General features: G+C 40.8%; 2 protein-coding genes across 12 annotated transcripts in view; both read right to left on the bottom strand.

Moving 5' to 3' along the window:
* Positions 1-920: 920 nt before the first annotated feature.
* Positions 921-11,160, bottom strand: cntn1b (contactin 1b). 2 transcript variants are annotated; one of them, XM_046379592.1, is made up of 25 exons: positions 10,865-11,160; positions 8,154-8,303; positions 8,009-8,044; positions 7,792-7,918; positions 7,483-7,664; positions 7,193-7,288; positions 6,890-7,102; positions 6,687-6,783; positions 6,313-6,497; positions 5,967-6,091; positions 5,726-5,843; positions 5,440-5,590; positions 5,231-5,358; positions 4,964-5,136; positions 4,705-4,828; positions 4,350-4,517; positions 4,002-4,151; positions 3,845-3,915; positions 3,496-3,748; positions 3,259-3,380; positions 2,667-2,856; positions 2,438-2,559; positions 2,168-2,324; positions 1,951-2,069; positions 921-1,530 (listed from the first exon to the last, which is right to left on the bottom strand). In XM_046379592.1, exons 2-24 carry the CDS (start codon positions 8,206-8,208, stop codon positions 1,987-1,989), a joined length of 3,126 nt encoding a protein of 1,041 aa, XP_046235548.1. In that variant the 5' UTR covers positions 8,209-8,303; positions 10,865-11,160; the 3' UTR covers positions 921-1,530; positions 1,951-1,986. The 2 variants fall into 2 exon arrangements, with proteins under 2 accessions (XP_046235548.1, XP_046235547.1); XM_046379591.1 differs by having other exon boundaries at positions 921-2,069.
* A 733-nt stretch (positions 11,161-11,893) lies between these two features.
* nrcama (neuronal cell adhesion molecule a) overlaps positions 11,894-19,248 on the bottom strand; it is a 50,387-nt gene continuing 43,032 nt past the window's right edge. For 6 of the 10 annotated variants that reach the window (XM_046378938.1, XM_046378931.1, XM_046378932.1 and 3 more), the window contains 6 exons: positions 18,906-18,971; positions 18,196-18,318; positions 17,883-18,038; positions 17,356-17,487; positions 17,185-17,263; positions 11,894-15,415 (listed from right to left, as the gene is read on the bottom strand). In XM_046378938.1, coding sequence (XP_046234894.1) covers positions 15,181-15,415; positions 17,185-17,263; positions 17,356-17,487; positions 17,883-18,038; positions 18,196-18,318; positions 18,906-18,971 — 791 coding nt within the window. In that variant the 3' untranslated portion in view covers positions 11,894-15,180. The remainder of the gene's footprint in view (positions 15,416-17,184; positions 17,264-17,355; positions 17,488-17,882; positions 18,039-18,195; positions 18,319-18,905; positions 18,972-19,248) is intronic. The other 4 variants (XM_046378940.1, XM_046378935.1, XM_046378939.1 and 1 more) reach the window with 1 other exon arrangement.

The following is a 19,248-nucleotide window of genomic DNA, read 5'->3' on the forward strand; positions in this document are numbered from 1 at the left end:
ACCTTTGTGCATCTGCTGTGATTGTTTGTAAATGACAGCAGCATTGATTTCAGCCTCACATGGGAGTTTCTGCGTCTAGGTAATTTGTTTGAGGGGAAGGAGGCAAAATGGGAGAAATGGTGGTAATGGAAGTGGAAATAGGAGAGATAAAACCACCCACACAGAGACGACTGTACAGTATACAACCCAGCTACGGGCGAGGACAAACAAAAGCACAGAGACATAAAAACATCCCTTTCCTCTTTTTTATATGGTCTTTTTAGATGTGCTGTTCACACTGTACAGGGAACAAGCAATAACAGAGTGACCTTCACAGAAACCAATACTACAGTAGCACTTAATGTGGAGAAAAATATTGCTGTGAAAGTGCTATACCGGAACACAGAATGGATCCCTTGTTTCCTAATCAGCATATGTTTGCAGTGCAGCAAGCTTTTATTGTCAGGGAACTATAGATGTAGATAATTATATGTCACAATGAGGTTACAAATAAAAACACTGTTTTATGTTACACTGAGTGTACATTATGCATGGATACATTAGTGTTGGTTAATGACACGTGTATACTGCCATCTGCTGATTTAAATCACACATTACATTTCAGGAGAACTAGAAAAATTGAAATTCTTGCTCATGAACACAACATGAAAATAATAAAGGCCAAATATATATGAAGTTATGTACTAAAACAGTACAGAATAAAATAGTTCTGAAGTCCTGTGGACTGTGTACTGTGACCTGTGGACTCATGGACTCTTGCAAGTTGTTGAGAAAAATATCAGTAGCAAGTCAGATTAAATGTTTTCCAAAGTACAGGAAAGATAAACTAGTACACTGTGTTAAAAGAAATGTATTTTATTAGCTAATCAACAAGGGACTAAAAAAAAACTCAACCAATGAAACAATATATTGTTGTACTCTGTTTAATGATTGAGCAGTCTGACATAAAAGAAGTATACATAAGTGATACACATCAATTTCTGCCAAAGCTCTAAACTCATTCAAATACAATTTCACTTGCAAACATCATCACCGATCTCAAAGAAAGTTGTCATTAAAGTGATGTAGCTTACAATGTTGGAACTAAAACTGATACTTAAAATGTGTCTAAGCACATTTAAATAAACAGTAAGTATCGACTGTAACTATCAGACAGCACCATTGAAAGTGTAGAAAATTAATCAAAAAGTTTAATAAGATAAAAAAAAAGTGAAAAAAAACTGTGAAAATTAAGCATGTTTAAAATGTGAGATATACTGTGTGGCATATATTGTAAATGTGTATATTCATAAAATTCAGTCACCTGTCGTTCTCTGCTCATTCCAAACCACATAGTGATTTTTATTCTGTTGTTTACATAATATTGATTACCTGACATTCTGAGAAATTTATAGTGCTTATTGTAAATAACATCACCCTGTTTTGTGGGATAAATTCTACCTGTTACTGTTTGTCCACACAGGAAAAAGTGATTGGATCACACAAGATGAACAGAAATTGCAGAATGAAAAAAAAAATGTTCAGCCACCACTGAAAAAAAAACAAAAAACAACTTGACTTGACAAACAAAATGACTTTGTAGAATACACTTGTTCCTATCTGAACTGTATGTGAAGAGTTAAATTAAAAAATTAAATGCATTACTATGTGAACAAACAATCACTTGTTCTCAATCGTTAATTCATTTCAAATTTCACTTTGGGGTGACTTGCATATAATGAAGCTGGACTGGATCAGCAACACTGCTCTGTTGTTCATTTAGAAGATAAATTAAGTCTACAAAAGTGGTGGAGCTAACACTCAACTCTTTTCTTTTGGGAAAAACTACCTCCTGTGTGGGGTTACAGCAGAACAGATGCAGGGGCAGATGTATGATGTAGGATCTGAAAAAATGACTATCAGAGTGAAGAGTATCTAGAGAAGACTGAACCTTTTTGCAGGTCCACTCACCCAGAGTCTATTATATACATGTCCACTGTGGCAAGCTTAAATTTCCAATCCCACAATGCACAGCGCCAGCAGCACCAGAGACACCAGGCTGAGAGTGGGAGTGATCATGGATGCTTTACCTGAGGAAACAAATGCAACCTGAGACAAATGGGCCAACAGAGCAAAATAAAATATATATAAAAAAATATTTTCAGTCGCTACAATCTTTCAGTCTTACCCTGAATCCTAATCTTCCTGACTGGGCCATCTCCTCCTTCATAACGGCCACGTACCATAAGCTCATAGTCTCCAACCTGAGGCATGGGGAAGTCCATGAAGTGCCAGCCAGTGATGTAGACTTTTCCGTAGATGTAGCCTGTCTTTCTGAACATGACCTAGAAAGAAAAAACAAGACAAAACAAACATTTCTGTTTGTTGTGTATCTAATAAAAAGTGAATTTATAGGCTCAAGAGAGCAGCAAAGATTTGCAGGGCTTTCCACACCCACCTTGTAGTACAGTGGAAAGGAAATATTGCCAAACCAGTCGTACTGGATATGATCCCACCACACGTACAACCACTTTCCTGTCCAGGAAATATAGCGCCACATCCTGGGAGCTTCTGGTGGTGCTATAAACAAAACAAAATCGCCTATTAAGACCGTATCTGTATATCATTATAATAAGATAACATTGTAGTAGGAGTTTATTGTCCTTAAACTGAGCAACTGCTCTCACGTGGTCTCTTTGTGAACATCTCACAATGTTCACCCGGGGGTCCAAGGCCGGCTCCATTGAAGGCCCGGACTTCAATGAGGTAGTGAGAGTCTGGCAGCATGTTCTCCAACCTGGTCTGATTGACTGTGGCTGGAACAAATATACGATTTGCTCCCGGCTCAGGATCATCATACTTTCTCCAGTATTTGACCTGGTTAGCAAGAAATATGATATTTGAAATCAATTAGTTTGTAGCTAGTTTGTAGTAATCACTGGACAAAGAAATTTCAGTAAAGTGCTGCTGGCTAACCAACAATGACAAACGACAAAACTGAGAGTTCTCACTGAGAACATGACATTTAGAACTGTTAAGATGTTAATGTAACTTACAAGAAACTTAAAAATGAAAATCTAGTGTGACAGTACAGCAAAATTTTCAGTTCTCGGCCGTCCCTAAACCGCACAATTATCAGTGTCTGTTCTGTCACCAGCAATTGGCATAAATTTAATTCTAAATTCTAAATTTAATAACTAGTACATCAAGAGCTGTTTAAGTTTTTGAGACATAAACTTTAAGTTACTGTACGGAACTTGTTTAGTAAAAGTTTTGTACCTGGTATCCCTCAATGTACTGCTGCAGGCCTGTACCAGTGTCTACCACTGGCAACCACCACACCAGAGCCTCGGTGGAGGACACCGGCCTGGCATAGACATCTGTCGGAGGATCTGTAGGTACTGGAGCAGTCAGACAAAGTGAATGAAGACAGAAAAAAAGTTGGTCAGTTGCTTTGAGTTTTGTGTCATGTCAGGTCTGAATTTAAGAACCCAAAAGTGAAACCAAAATCCTCACCATCTCTTGGATAGTATATGACCTTTGTAAGACTGTATGGTCCATCTCCTTTCACGTTCCACGACTTGATTTTCACCTGAAACTCTCTGACCTGGAAATCTTCGTCAGTGGGAACAAAGAAGGTGTCCTTGTGAACGTAACGCCTCGTCTCGGGGTCTGAAATGCTCACGGACCACCAATCGTAAGCATCATGAGGCATGAATTCTACAATATAGCCGAACTGTTTGCCATAGAAAAACCACGGCTGCACAGGCTAAGAATGGAAAGAGAAAAAGAAACTCTTACATTTTGTTTATGCAGGGATGTGTGCCAGTATTTTCTGAGTCACGTAAGCTAAGTGTATACGTACTGTCCATGTGATGACAATTTCGCCATTTCTGCCTCCATAACCTGCTATATCAGTGGGAGAAACCACTGGAGCTGTGAAGAAAAAGTAATTCGAGCTTTATCCCACACATGTCCTGATTTCCTGACTAAAAGGCCAAATATGAGTATTTTCTCCTTACCAGCATCCCAGGTTTTGATCTTGAGGGAGGGGATGCTGGCTTCTCCAGACCCATACTCATTGGTGGCAATGATTCTGAACTGATATTCCATCCAGGCGTACAGGTCTGTCACTTCTGCCCTCTCTGCACTGCCGTCAAGAAAGACTGGAGCTGAATGCACAAATGTCAAGTCAGAATGTGCTGCTCCAAAAACATACATTTATCTGTCTTTGCAGCAGAATTAGAAAATCCTATAAACTAAATCGGAGTACATTTTGATTGCAGATTGAAGCGGTCAGCTCACATTAGATCATGCCAGTCCAAACTGAAGAATGACTTTGCCCCCTACTGGCAGTGAGCAGTACTCACATGTACTGGCATTCCTCCAGTCATCTTCATTCAGAGCCCAGTAGTGTCTGGTCTGAATGGTGTAGTAGAGAATGGGGCTGTTATGATCCGCTCCTTTTGTCCACAACAGCTTCACCCATGTGTCCCCGATCTCTTCTATCCGGATCACGCCAGGAGGCCCGGGAACCCCTGGATCAAGGAAGAAGGGCAAGTTGACAGAAGGTACATATGGAGACAAAAGTAGTAATAGTAATGTTGTTGGCCTTTCTGTGCTTATTCTGCCGTAGGAATATCGACTACACAACTAAAGTGTGGTCAGAAATAAAACAAATATCTGTACCTATGATCACCTGAGGCAAAGAATGCCGGGACTGACCTACAACCTTGAGATCAGCATATGCTGTATCTTTGTCCACCACTGTCTGAGCTGTGCAGGTGTAGCGACCCTCGTGCCAAATCTGGGCATTTTTTATTCTCAGGTCACCGCTGCCATCATCTCTCTGAACAACAGGTGGCAAAAATAAAACAGGGAGGGAAAGACAAAGGAAAAATGAAATGAGAGTGAGACTGAGAGTGGTGCTTTTGTGATACACCTGTAAGATGTAAAATAAGGTTAGGGTGAACCATCACACTACCATTACACGTTCGTAGTGTTGCCACTCAGAGTCAAAGTCGATAACCCTGAAGTCTATGGCCCAGACGAATGTAATGTCCAGCGTGGGATCGTATGAAGCGGCACAGCTCAGAATCACCTCATCGCCAACCTTTACCTCAGTATCTTCAGGTGCTTCTGTGATGCTGGTCGCTTCTAAGGAAATGAAAGTCACAAAGTTAAAACCTTTTTAATAATGCCAGAATACAGCAGTGTTTGTTGTTTACTTTAATATGCACACATTTCTGACCTGTGATGGTGAGAAAGCCAGAGCTGTTGGCCTTTCCTCTGTCATTCTCAGCTAAGCAGGTATAGACTCCCTCATCATTCATGGTGGCATTGAGGATCTCCAGACTCCCATCAAACAGGATGGAAATGCTACAGATTAACCCAGTTAGTTAAACTAAGCTGCTTGACAGAGGATGGGAAATTACTGTTGAATCTATAAGCTGGACTGACCGGGAATTGTTAAAGAGGAGCTCTTTGCCTTTTGTCCAGGTGAATCGAGGTTTGGGGGCAGCTCGGGGCTTACACTCAATCACAACGCGGCCACCTTTAGCTCCAAGAAGCTGCCTCTTCACAGGATTGAACTCGAATGTAGGAGCACAGACTGGAAAAAGATAATTTCCATAACACCGAGCAAGAAGGAATCTATATCATTGTACACCTAAAGGCAATTTATTTGAACTGCTAGCTTTCTGTCACTCTTCAGTCCTTCAAACTCTTTAAAACATAACTAACTCACCAATGACTCGCAGCTCAGCATTGGCGTATTTGATGCCCCAGTAGTTTTCGGCAACACATTGGTACATTCCTGAGTCTTCAAAAGCGAGACTAGAAAACTTCAACTCCCCTTTCCCATACTGGAAAATACACACACAACCCAAATATAACTGACATATTTGCAATATCATTTCAAAGAAAGCCACATACCACATACTCCCCAATGTCTTTAATGGTAAGTGACAAAACATCTGACTTTTTACCATATATCCATCTTTGTACCAGCGGATGAAAGGGAATGGCTTCCCTGATGCCACACAGCGCATGGTGTATTCTGAGCCAGTGTCAATCTGTGTGTTGTTAATGGTTTCTGCCCACTCAGGAGCAGCTGCAGAAACAAATACGGGCATAAATGATTATATCCAACACAATATTTAAAATATATGCACCACAAAGGTGCCATTATTGCTGGGCAAAATACATACTTTTGTGTTGACTTGAAAAAAACAACACTGGCAGGTTCAGTTGTTCGAAATAATCTTTAAATTCAGTCTACACTCTGGAGTAATTTTGAGAGTTGGAAAAACACACTCCAGTGAAATCACTTACACTCCACATACAGCCAGGCTTTGTGCCAGTCCTTTCCTTTAGTGTTTATGGCTTCACACTCATATGCTCCCACATCGTCATACTGTACATTGTACAAATGAAGCACTGCTCCTGATTCACTGATCTCATGATTTGGTGGGAGGTCTGTCGCATCCACCTTCCTCCAAACAATATGAGGGATGGGACTAAAACAAACCCATAAAACAGATTCAACTGATTAAACTCAACATTACAATAAAAAGGTAACAAATGCACGTATGCATATTTATCTTCTAATAAACGAGTCACTTTGTGAAAACATGCATTTCAACAAGCACTTGTATTTTGTTAATTTAGTACATTGAGTAAACATCGACACACAAATGAAAACGTACTTTCCCAGAGCAAAGCACTCCAATGTAATATTGGAGGCCAGCAGGGCAGTAGTATCTGCGAACTTCACCCTGATATCTGCAGGGTACTTTCTCTCACCTGAGACCAGAAAAAGTGAATTAGATTCAAATGTCTCAAATTGGAAACAAAGAGACAGCTTGCATGTCTTTCTCAGTTTTCATCTGCACAACTATTCTCTACTAACCATCATCCGGCGGTAAGGGGATGAGGGGGATGAACTTTGAGAAGACGCTCTTCCCAATGATGGGGCTGGAAACAAAGCAGGAGTAGTTTCCCGCATCTTGAGCTTCCACTTTGGAGATGTACAGGTTCCCGGTCTTCTGAGAGACAAACCGACGGCGATCTGTGTGCAGGAAAACTGGAAACTCATTGTAGATCCAGCGGTAGGTCACCTCCTCTGTAAAGGAAAAGATAGAGGCACGTGGACCAGCTGTTTTGTCATTGTCACAAAACTGACCTGTCTAATGGACACATGAAGCCCACGTACGTGGCCAGGCTTTTGGAGGGGCACACAGCAGAACAGCTCCCTGTCCTTCTTTGACATACACTGGATCTCTTTCCTCCTGAGGGAACTCCTCCAAAACTACATCGAACAAGAGGAGAAATCAAGAAAACTGAAATGTCATAAAACTAATTCTCATTAGGCATCTAGTATGTGCCTTAAACCAAAGAGATATCTGAGCCAAAAAAATAATGACACAAAGACATCAAGTACAAGACAATGAGACCAGGCAGGGGGTAGCATCAGCCCTGCACTAGCAGGGTTCACATGCTCACATCCGAACTTGACCCTGGCCTCCTTGCTGATCACGGTGCCATAGGTGTTCCTGGCCACGCAGACGTACGTCCCAGCATGTTTCTTCTGCTTGGGGTTATTGATCACTAGGTTCCCTCCCACAAGGCTGTAGTGTTCATCTGGCTGCTCCATCAGCTTGATTTCCCAGTTATCACGGCGCCACCTGGCAGTGACACAATTCTTTATGAGATACATAGAATTTCCCTTCAGGGATAAATAAAGGAATTCTGATTCTGATTCTGATACAGCATGTTATTTCTTTAAATGAAATCCTTTTCAGCAGTGTGCACCTGTATGTAGCTGGTGGGTTTGCTCGTGCCCTGCAGTTCATGGAGATTCTTCCATCAGGTGAGTCCTCAGTGTAAACCACATCTAAAGGCTCCTCCTCAAAGATGGGGCCATATCCAGTTGCATCCTCTGACAAATTTTACATAACAATTAGGCGATGTACAAATTTAAAATCAGTCTGTAACGCCGTGAGAAAAAATTCCAAGAACTTGATCTCACCTCCATAAATTCTGGGCTCACCAAATAGGACAGCCACTGTGAAAACAAAACTGTGTCAGCTAACAGGGTGCAAGTAGCACTTCCATTCTTGTTATGCCTATTAAGCAGGAAATGGTAGCTTTTTATGCATCACTGTGCCTCTTACCCGTGAGGGAGATGGAAGAGGAAAGGGCCAGAAGCAGTAAAGCAGTGGAACCCATGAAGGCGAACTAACTTAGTGCTGCCTCGTGAGTGAGACTGATAGGCCAAGGGACACAATTAAGAAGTCAATGGACAGGACATGAACTGGAGGGGACTGAAAAAGAGATCGACAGAAAAGATTGGCTGTCAGAAACAAAATCACCATCTTTTAGTAGTAATATAAGCAATTACTTTGTTTGACTTCACCATTTTAACATTGAATGTTTAAAACACTCATGTGACCTATAAGATATAATACCAGATTGATGCCAGTGCATGACTTGCCAACCCAGAAACATTGAGTGAGTGCAGTACTAGTTGGGAAATAAATGATTCAGGATGCGAGTGACTCAGCAGAACACTGCAAACAGTCAAAGTGCGCCCACGTCCACAAGGACATGCACCTACACAGACACACAGAGGCCTGCATACAGGGATGTCTATTAACAAAACAGAAGGGAGCACCACAGCACGCAGACATCCCTTGTTGTATCGTCACACATGCTTACACATCACTTCTGCAGGACCCAATAGCAGCACTGCTGAGAGGCACTGCAGTGTTTCAACTCTCACTTTCACAGAGGACATATGGAGAAAGATATTAAAAGAGAAAAGAGCTTAGGAAGAGAGGGAGGGGAATGAAAAGCAGGATGAACCCAGCTCTGATCAAGATGAAGAGGCTGGGATGAAGTGGGGGGAGTGGTGATCTTTCAGTGTACACTAATAAAGCTCCCAGTGGAGAACTTAATATAACATGATGCATTGCCATATAGGCAGCCAGAAAAGAAGGTTTGGAGCTACTTCATCATAAATGCATCACAACAACACAGATCAGGATTCACAGATCCAGTATGGATAGACAGCATTAATACAGATGAATTTTGGGGTATATATTCACTGATGAGGATATACGTCCTCTACATACTTCTACCATAAATAGTCCGCTTAATGTTCAGGCTACATCTGTCTGTAATCTCCCTGAAATGTCACAGGCCGAGACAATGTGCTCAGCAACAGAAATATGCGTATACTGTGTTTTTCAGGTCATTGAGACCATCCACAGTGGCCACCTTATGAAAACAAAATATCTCTCCAAGTCACAGTCCTTTGCTGAGTCATTCTAGATGTGAGTAAAGAGCACAATCTTGGAAAAAAAACAGACTGTGAGACAGCCACTCCCATGTGCCCTAGCAGCCATGTTTGCCTCAACCGCACAAAGGCAGAGAGAGAGAGAGAGAGAGAGAGAGAGAGAGAGAGAGAGAGGCATACACCCAGCACATCCACATGCAGAGGCTGCAGCAGACCTCATGTGCACGCTTGATGACTCAACACTTAATATCATCACACTACAGGAGTGGTTGGCTGCTCTATCCTGCATTTGTACGGCTATATGTCTTCAAACTGTTTGAGACGGAGCAAAAGAAACAAAAAGTGAGATAACAAAAAAAATATATGTATATAAATAAACAAAATACATCTATACATTTTCGCACACAAGCCTGAAAGACACTTTTACAGCTTTGGTTTTATAGGCAATAGCTGCAGCAATCTGTTCCTCCACTAATTCTAATCAATTCATCAGAGAGTGTTTTTATGTGATTCCTCTCACAATAATCCCACCACAGATCCTCTTTCAGACCAGCGAAATTTAGGTCAGCACATGTATTAAACTCAGTGTCTTAGTGACTGCCTGGATAACCATGTTTACGATGGTTTTACGGGTGCAGAATAAGATCACCTGCAAAGTCATATCTGAATGCAACCAGAGGATGAATAATATTGTTTAAATTTTGAGTTTACTGGGTTAGTGGTGACTTGATATAATTTGTGGGCTTTATTCGATTTGTTTGGCCAAGTGACTGTGCTGGTTCTGGCTTTCTATTCTCCACCACTGAAGCTGGCATATGTCAAAAATGGAGGCATGGAATATATACAAGTCATTTTAGCATCTGGAAACAGGGTTGGCTATTTTGTTTTTGGATTGTTGTATATTTTGCATTTTCTGTAAGCATCCAGGGAGGGTGGGAAAAGTAAGTGATGTTTGAAGGATATGGATCTACAGTATTTGTTACATTTAACTTGATCTCAAGCATTTGACTTAATCTCAAATCAAAAGATATTTTGGACTTAATGATGAATCTAACTATTTAGACTCAATAGCTGCTTATTTTATGACAATGTATGTACAATGTTTGCTTAATAAGGGATCTGCCCTCTTGCCCATGTAGGACAGCGGTTCAGAGGTTTCCCAAAGAGATGTAATACTGCATCCAGCAGCTTCCTGTGCCCTTGAATCATACAGTATGTGACACTTTCCACCTTGGATCTCCTCCCTGCACGCACAGAGACATACCGTCTCATCTCAGCACGTACTACTGCCCTGAACAAAAGTGCAGAGAGAAAAGCTAAAACCTTGTTTTACCAAACAGTGCGCACTTTGCCGCACTCATTCCGAAAAACCACCAGCCCCTAAAAGCAACTGCGCAGCGCCCTTACATCACTTCAACCCAATGACGACCGAGCGGCACCGGCAATTTACTGCTCTGCATTGCGGTACTCCTGTGCCGGTCCATTTCTGCACTACAGCGCAGAGCACATTTCCAGTTTATCATCACTTGATCCGGACAGAAGAGCCATCTACATCATGCACACACTCTTATGTGATGTCGTTCTTACCTTCGAGGCAGAAATGGGGAAATATCAGTGCACTAACCGCACGGCACACCTGGACCCGAACCGCATCATCCCACAGCCCACCCGCTTGAGCGTCCCGTTCAAATGAACTTTTCTATTGGAGGAAAGTGGAAGAGTGACACCTCCGGGTGGCAGCCAGGCTGCGGCTGCGATTGGCCCATGGCAGGAGGACGATGGGAGGCATGTGAGCATCATGCTGCTGCGCATCACAGACAAGGCATAAAGCCTTAATTGAAAAGAAATTCCCTTGTCGTTTTTAATAACATGTGCACAAAACGAGGAGTCCTACTATATTATTGGATTATAGCTCCAATTTAATTGGCTTACTTTAAGTATTAAGAAAATTATAACCATTATTACAAAATTAGGAAAAACCCCCCCCAGCAAATCCATGAATGTGCCCAGACATATTCAATAAGTGTATTAATATATTTAGGGCGTAGACCAAACTATAGTTTGGCCTATATTGTCCATCTTTCTCCCCACCATGTGTTATGCATCATAAATGACCTCTATTATTAATGACAGATTCCAGACACCTCCTGAAGGAGTAAAGAAAATATTTGATCCTCTACAAAGTGATTCTTTCTACCAATGCACACTTTAGCATTACTTGCACACATTAATTTATTTATTTTAATCGTTAGTTTTTAAATCTAATTCTTTACTCTTTACCTCATTTTATTTTTCACAGATACTGCATGAGCATGTACCAAATAAAAATTTTTCCTTAAATTAACATTTTAATCAGCATCGTAACAGTTAGATGTCTTTTTTTTTTTTTAGTTTGTCTTCTTGTCCTCTAAGAATCAATGTAGAAAACTAAAGTAAAACTCTCAGATGTTATGTTAATCGTCAACAGATTAACTTTTAGAGATTTGTTTGAGTGGGTTATTTGACAGATGAAAGATAAAAAATGCTAACATTACCATTTTCATTCTCTAGGTGGAGCTACTCACACACTTTAGCATGTTGCACTGCATTCATGACCACAGAAAAACACAACTGAAATCCTGAAACCAACATTTATTTCATTTCTTTTTTAAATTTCATTTAAAATACAAAATATTTTGCAATATCATATTGTAGAGTAAACCATTTTGACAGCCTCTCATGCTTCTCATGTAGCTTTAACATTAACCAGAATGTCATATTATATCATATCATATAGGCCTACTGTATATTCCTACTGTATGTTTACCAGTCACTAGAACATTGTTTTCCAGTCTGCTTATCTGTTCCATGCCAGCCATCTTTCTGTATGCTCCAAATTACAGATTTGTTTTATTTTTTAAAACACACTCTTAAAAGGAAGCATCATTTTCATCTGACGTCTAGTTCAGGACAACAGTTTTCCAGCGTGCTGTGCTCAGACACCAGATGTTGTCGTAAACCAGAGGCACGGATGTGTCCGAAATGATGCGTCCCGTTTAAGCTTGTGGATTTTTATAAAAAATACAGAAAAAGGTGCATGAACTGTCAGAGACAGAAACAATACAGGTGTCACAAGAGCTCAGTCACAAGTTAAATAATCTCCTTTGATACCTGATAGGCTAAACATTTGAGCTAGCAAATCCACCTGACAAATTTGAAAAAAAAATATATAAGAAATAAAATTAATTTCACAGCAAATGAAAGTGAAAACTGTAAATAGTCTCATCTCACACAGCTCCATTTTGCCCTGCTACCCATAATGCAGCAGGGCCAATTGAGGTCAAGCTCTCACCTCTGACCTCAACACATCTACGCTCAATTCAAACCATTATTTACAAAATACAACAAAAATATCTACACATGGAAAGCTGACACATCGCAAACCTAAAAACTTGATGCAAGTTATGATAAACTTAAGATGTGGAAACGTTCTGGAAAAAAAAAAAGTCTTGTATCTCTCCTGCTGAGAGTAGGAGTGGACTGCTGGACACACATCAGAATTATAGACGTTTATCCATGGAAAATGAAAGCGATAGTATACACCACGCACGCTGTAACACAGTAGCATGCATGTGCTGCGCACACACACACATCCACACCCTCATGCACCCAAACGTCCGAGTTTCATTCATTTACAGGAATATAAAACTCACTGAGTGCTGCGCTCAGAATGTGACAACATACACAGATATAAGGTTAAATGCATAAACCAAAGTCACCAGTGTGTTTTACCATTTGCAGTGAAACAAGCAATATTTTTATTCACATAAACACATACACTTGTTTCCACATTCAGTATTCATTCCAACCCCTTCAGTTGTAAGTGCTACCAGTAACAGTAAGTCCCATTCTGATAATAGTCTGTGCCAGATGATGAGTCTGGTTCCTTTTGGCAGTTACCTGGTGAGAAGGTTGGCAGTAGTTTAGTGCTGCTAGGCAGCAGCGGCTCTTCCTCAAGATGAACGTATTAGGATGAGAATGTTCGAAATGACGTTCTGACCTGTTTTCCTACATGTTTTAATATCCCATACATTTCCTCAATCACCGTGTGATTTGGTCATCTGTATGTAGCCGATACCATATGGGCTGATGTAAAATGTGTGTATGATTGTCAAAAAGGCCATAACAATCTATACTTGAAAATTATTTCTCACAACTAATGCCAGGATACAACTGTGGAAAAAGTCATTTCTGAAATTGTTTTCTGCCCTGTTGAAAACAGTATGTACTAGTTTCGAGGAGGCTGTTTGAAATTAATAAGCGCACGATGATGTTTCACAATTCTCAGTGACCATTATAGCTCACAATAAAGGGTCTTAGTTTCAACGAACAAAGTCTTCAACAAAAGCGGAATCCCTTACAGGTTATTTTCTGCAAGTGTTTAATGCAGTTTCGGATGCTCGCACAACATTTAAAGTTGTCACCAAAGTACGCTGTGATTCTGCATGGTACTGCATTCATAGACTATATGAACTGAGAACAGGTATGTTCCTGTGTATGAAGAGGGATGTTAATTCTGTGGATCTGAGTCAATGTTCTCTACAAAGGCACTAGAAACCACACTGAGAGGTTCTTGCTCATCAGCATCTAAATATCCAGAAACTACAGTGTGTACTCTTCTAAACCTCTACATGTAATGTCTTTTCTGCCAGTATACGCAGCAGATAAGAGGAAATGCTATAGGAAACAATCCTGTATAAGGGGTTAGTTCTGACAATACCGTGATAACCTAAAACAAATGCCTGCACAGTGGCCATGATTCTGCGTGGAAGCACTTAACAATGACACTGGCTCAATCACACCTCCTCTTGTGTTCAGTTAATGCTCTAACAAGACGTGCAGGCTCCATGTTAAAAGGAACAGATCAGGGAAAGTAAAGCAAAACAAAAAGGAAACATCAATAAAGAACAAGGCTGAGAAAACACAAGGTTGAAAACACACAGACTGGAATAAGGTGTGTGCTGGCTGATGTAATAAGGAGCGACTGACAGCCGAGTGTTTTTAGCCAGGTTTCCAGTGACTATGAATGGACATCCCTGACCTTAAACTATAGCTTTCTTTTATTCTATTACACATGTACAAAGAGCTCATCTGTCTGTACTGTGAGTCACAAACTTGACAGGGGCGTCCAAAAAGACAGCTTTTTTTCTCTATATGCCATACGCCATTGAACACTTTGACATGAAAAAAAAAAGGAGAAAACAATAACACTCATAACGTAGTTACTGGGGATAGGCGTGCACCATATACAGTCTTAACAAGACGTGGCTCACCTCTGCGACGACTGACACCAGGATGGTAAAATGCTCATTAGGATCATGACTTACTGCATGCAGGTGTTTATGAGCGTGATTCAATGCATATTTGCCTGCCTGTGGGTCATGTACTGTACTTTGATACAGTACATACAGTACAAATACATAGTTGGATACATCATGTTCTGTTTGCAGAGGAGAACGAATGGCACTAACACACACACACACACACTTGGCCACACTTCTGCTCAGTTTGTGGTAAAACTCTTTCTGATACATTCCTTCTGCTTTTCTATATTGCTTCCTCTCTCCCTCTCAGAGTCGTCACATCCCTCGTTTCACACCTAATGCTCATGAGGGGGGGTGGGGTGTCTTTGCCACGTTGAGTGTGTGTTGATCAGAGGAGGTCACAGTGTGACAGGGGCTGGTGGGTGTGGAGATGAGGGCGTTATCAGCAGTCTTGGTGACAGGTAGCAATGGTAAAAGTAGGTGTCCGCAATGACTGTCACCTTAGCAACTGCCACCACAGAGACAGTCCCTGTGGTCACATTTGCCAGGGTGACAAGGTGTGGCCGTAGCAACCGTCGAAGCCAGGCCTGCAGCCCTTCGTTAGACAAATGAGTTCATGGCGTTGACGGGCGACGGGGCCTCCGAACTCTCGTTGCCTTCGTGCGTGTCTTTCTCTTTCTTGCCGCTGTACTGGCCAATGAAGGAGCCGTCCTCGTTGAATTGTCCGTCCCCACCCTCCCCGTAGTCTACCAAGCTGTCGTCACTCTCGTCACGGCGCACCGTCCCGTTGGATGGCGTCCGGCTGCCCTTCAGCGGCTTGTGGTCCTCCGTGTCACTACAAAGGTTAGGAAAAGGTTGGATGGAAGGTTATTGAGAACATAATTTTGGATTTGTTGAATGTTTTTTTGCAGCGAGCAAAAACCCTGGTGTCACAAAGAGGACAAGCTATGATCCAAGCATTAGCATTTTACACGAGTTATCTGGCTTTTCCACTGCACAACAGCCACGTACCCCTTATGCACAGATACATTAGAGTTTGGGTTGGACACTACAAATGTGCTCATAGAGCCCCAGTGACATTAAGCTGACAAACATGGATATAGTTTATTATCATTGCATATAAGAAAACACAATGAAATTTTGTTTGGAGTGCCAGCAGCATGTAGTAATTTAAAATTTCATGCAGACAATAAATAAATAAATAAGACAATAGATATATAATATCTAGATGTTAGATATCTAGATGAATAAACAGGTAATCATGGTCAAGCGTCACAACTGTATATAGCACTTGGGGTGTATATTGCACTTGTGCATTGGGTATGTGTATGTGCTTTCTATTATTGTATCTGTGTTTTATGATTTTAGAAGCGAGTCCACAGCACATATACACACCTGCTCACTATATTAAGGTTTATTATACTTGGTCATTATGGTTCTTGTACAGTGGATCAGCTCAGCTACATCTATAGGATCTTAACAGTATCATCTATTGTGTTAGTATTGTCTTAAAGTCTGGGTGTTCAGATTTATGGTTGGCGACCACTAATGCAGGGGATTCTGCAAATGCGTGCTGCTTAGTGTTGCAGTATTTTACCTTTATATGCAGTTTCTGAAATGATATCAACCAATATGCTTTCAGTTTACATGCAACAATCAAAAATGCACTTCCCCATCCCCAAAGACAGAGCCTGCTGCCTTCTGTGAGTATGCCCACTTTCTATGCAAGCCGGACAATGTGAGGCCAATATAACAGAATTTTGAAGCTAAGTAAGCATTTGCATTTAAAGAAATTAAATGAAGGAAGCTATAGAAGTAGAAACAAGACATTTTAATGTTAATTTTTGTGTTAAAATTGTAACTGGTTATGGTTTTGACTATGTCAGGGAGTATGATGACATAGTAAAACCAGATCAGTTGATGTGTTTGGTCCTTGCTTTTCGTTTCACTTAAGTCAAGCACAGAGCTTGTGTGCATGCTGGTTTTGCCACATCTCATCTTACCTCTCCATAGACCTAAACCCTCCCACCAAGAAAGACACAAAGATGAAAACGGAAGGACACATGAAAAGCAATTCCTGAGCCACAACCAGTGCCTTTTTTTGCACTTTTTTATAGACAGAGACAAGAGAAAGTATGCCTATGGAGACAATTAAAGTCCAATGACATCCACATTTTTTTTTTTTTTTGAGTCTTAACCATGAAATCCTCATTAAAAATGTTAAAATGTGATGGAATAACTACAGCACCATAATGAAATTTGCTTGAACGTGCTTTGAGAGCAGTTAGCACAGAAGTGACAGAGATTAGATTACTTGTTAAAATTGACATGTTGCATTGCTTTGCAAAGCTTATGTCAATTAGATGGCCAGTGTGTGGGTAAGTGGGTCATTACAAGAATCAACACAGAGTAGTGCAGATCTTTTCCTTGCCTCTACGGAGTGTTTGGTAATGCAGTCTGGTGGGGATAGTGTCTCTGCAGCCTGGTAAAATGTTCTACATACAAACAGTCAAGTCAGGACACAATGAACGTGAAAAAAAAAAAGAAATGTCATACATTATAGTATATTGTGGTCCTAACTTCTCTACCTTGGCAAAAGCTCACCTGTACTCTCCAAATGTCCCATCATCCTCCTTCATAGGCTGGATCTCAGGGTCTTGGTGAGCGTCTTCTTTCTCTTTTACTGTAGATTACAGATTTTTTTTTCAATATTTTTTCTATATATTTTAAAATATCAGTATGCTTGTATAAGCTATTAAACTCATTAAAATGTACCTGGATATTTGCCACCCTTGTTTCTTTTGATGAAGCACACTATGAGAAGGACCAAGATGAGCAGAGCGATGGCACACATCAGTCCAATAAACCATCCCTGTGTGGCAATGTCCACCTGCCGGCTGGGTACGGCTGGACACATACGTACATACAGAAGATGGGGGGGGATAGAGGCAGACTGTAAGCACTGACTGTGAATCAGATCTCAAAAGGATGGAATCTGTTTTCTTCATGCTGAGCAACACTGAAATTAACAGTGGCTGTAAACACAGAAATGAAATTTTAAAATGGGTTAATATGCAAATGATCGCTTGGGCACTGTGGACATGACAAAAAGAGAAAAAAAGCAACATAATGAACCTCTTAGTAATGATTTTAAGTGACATGCGTCAGACACTATTATCAAACTAACTACCGTACATTCACGTCTGAATGTAGCATCTGATGATGAGACAGTGTGGAAACAGAAAGGAGATGGGAAAAACACAACCCACAAAGACCATCTACCATGAGGCATGCTGCCTCACCTGGCACCGCAACCAACACTTCGTCTGTGCTGTGGACAGTCGGGTCATTCGGGTCTCTAGCTACCACACGCACCCTATAGGACGTCCCGGGCTTTAAACCTTTTATCATATGCCAATGTGAACCGTTTACCAACTCCTTTTTCCAGTCCTCTTTACCTGGAATCAGTGTAGTGGATGGAGAGGAATTAGATTCAGGTTTAAATTGTTATTTTAATCATGGTATTTGTTGATCAGTTCCATTCAGCTGCAGACAGCCAATCAATGCATGCGTTCATGTTTTTGAGATGACTGCAAATACAAAGTGAAACCTTACTGTTTTCTACAATATATTCCACGTATACATTCCTATGGTGTCCAAAGTAATCCCAACTGATCACTGCACCATTCTCCGATATAGACGTGTTAACTGTGCCAAATGCAGGGCCTACAGGTGGCACTGAGCACAAAGGACAGGAAAAAAAAAAATCAATTGGTTTAATTCAAAAGTCACTTTCCCAACTCATTAAAATACCAAAATATAAAACAAACCCTTTCAAATACTGCAAGGTCACTTAATAACAGGACTGGAAATAACTTTTCGAAGAAATAAAAATTATACAATATGCCAGTGTTTAGGAGCTGAAGCCTATGAATCTGTTATGTTCAAGTATAAAATTTGGTTTAACACCCAACGGAAATACATGGTTATTGTTATGACACCCCAAAAGAGAAAAAAAAAACTTTAATAGTGCCAGTTCCTGCCACAACAAAGAAACAGGTCAGTTAATATAGTTGCCAAAAATGGCCATCTCAGTGAGAACTCTTAAAACAAGTCAAACAAGTGCCAGTTAGGTGAGAAACAATCCAACAAAAATTACTTTACTGAACTTGTGTAAATGTTTAAAAAAAATACTGCTTAAATGTGTTATTAAAAGTAATATTTTAAAGGACGTTCTTCAGCTGAGATGGTGCATTTTTTGCAGGGAAGATAATGTGTGTAGATATATAGGGAGGTAGAAGGGGACACAGGGAGTGCGCTTGTACCCTTGTGAAACGGGGGAGGCGGAGACTGAGTGATGGGGGAAGTTGGGTGAGGGGGCTCTGTGGGGCCTGAAAGAATATGGAAAAGAGTGAGACAACACACATACACACCACAACAGACACCATACAGTAAAAACAACAGGGCCTCTGTTTTACTGAGAAAGTTGCGTGCCGAACTAAAACATGCTGCAGCACCTCTTGATCCTGAGATTCAGAGTGAAGTTGATTGAGAAAAACAACTCTGAATCACAGCACAGCAGCATGCATACTAGTCTGTATATACTACAGGTATACAAAATGTGTTAGTACTGGACTGAATCAAATGCATTCCCGAGTATCATGCTTG

This window comes from Scatophagus argus, chromosome 22 (assembly GCF_020382885.2).
Source record: "Scatophagus argus isolate fScaArg1 chromosome 22, fScaArg1.pri, whole genome shotgun sequence".
Taxonomy (NCBI): domain Eukaryota; kingdom Metazoa; phylum Chordata; class Actinopteri; family Scatophagidae; genus Scatophagus; species Scatophagus argus.

Excerpts from the sequence above, each read along its gene's own strand:
- cntn1b (XM_046379592.1), bottom strand. The coding sequence starts at position 8,208 with ATGGGTTCCACTGCTTTACTGCTTCTGGCCCTTTCCTCTTCCATCTCC. Across the intron at positions 7,289-7,482 it reads GGCCAGGGTCAAGTTCGGAT|TTTTGGAGGAGTTCCCTCAG; the intron begins GTGAGCATGTGA and ends TGTTCGATGTAG. Across the intron at positions 6,784-6,889 it reads CCCCTTACCGCCGGATGATG|GTGAGAGAAAGTACCCTGCA; the intron begins GTTAGTAGAGAA and ends TTCTGGTCTCAG.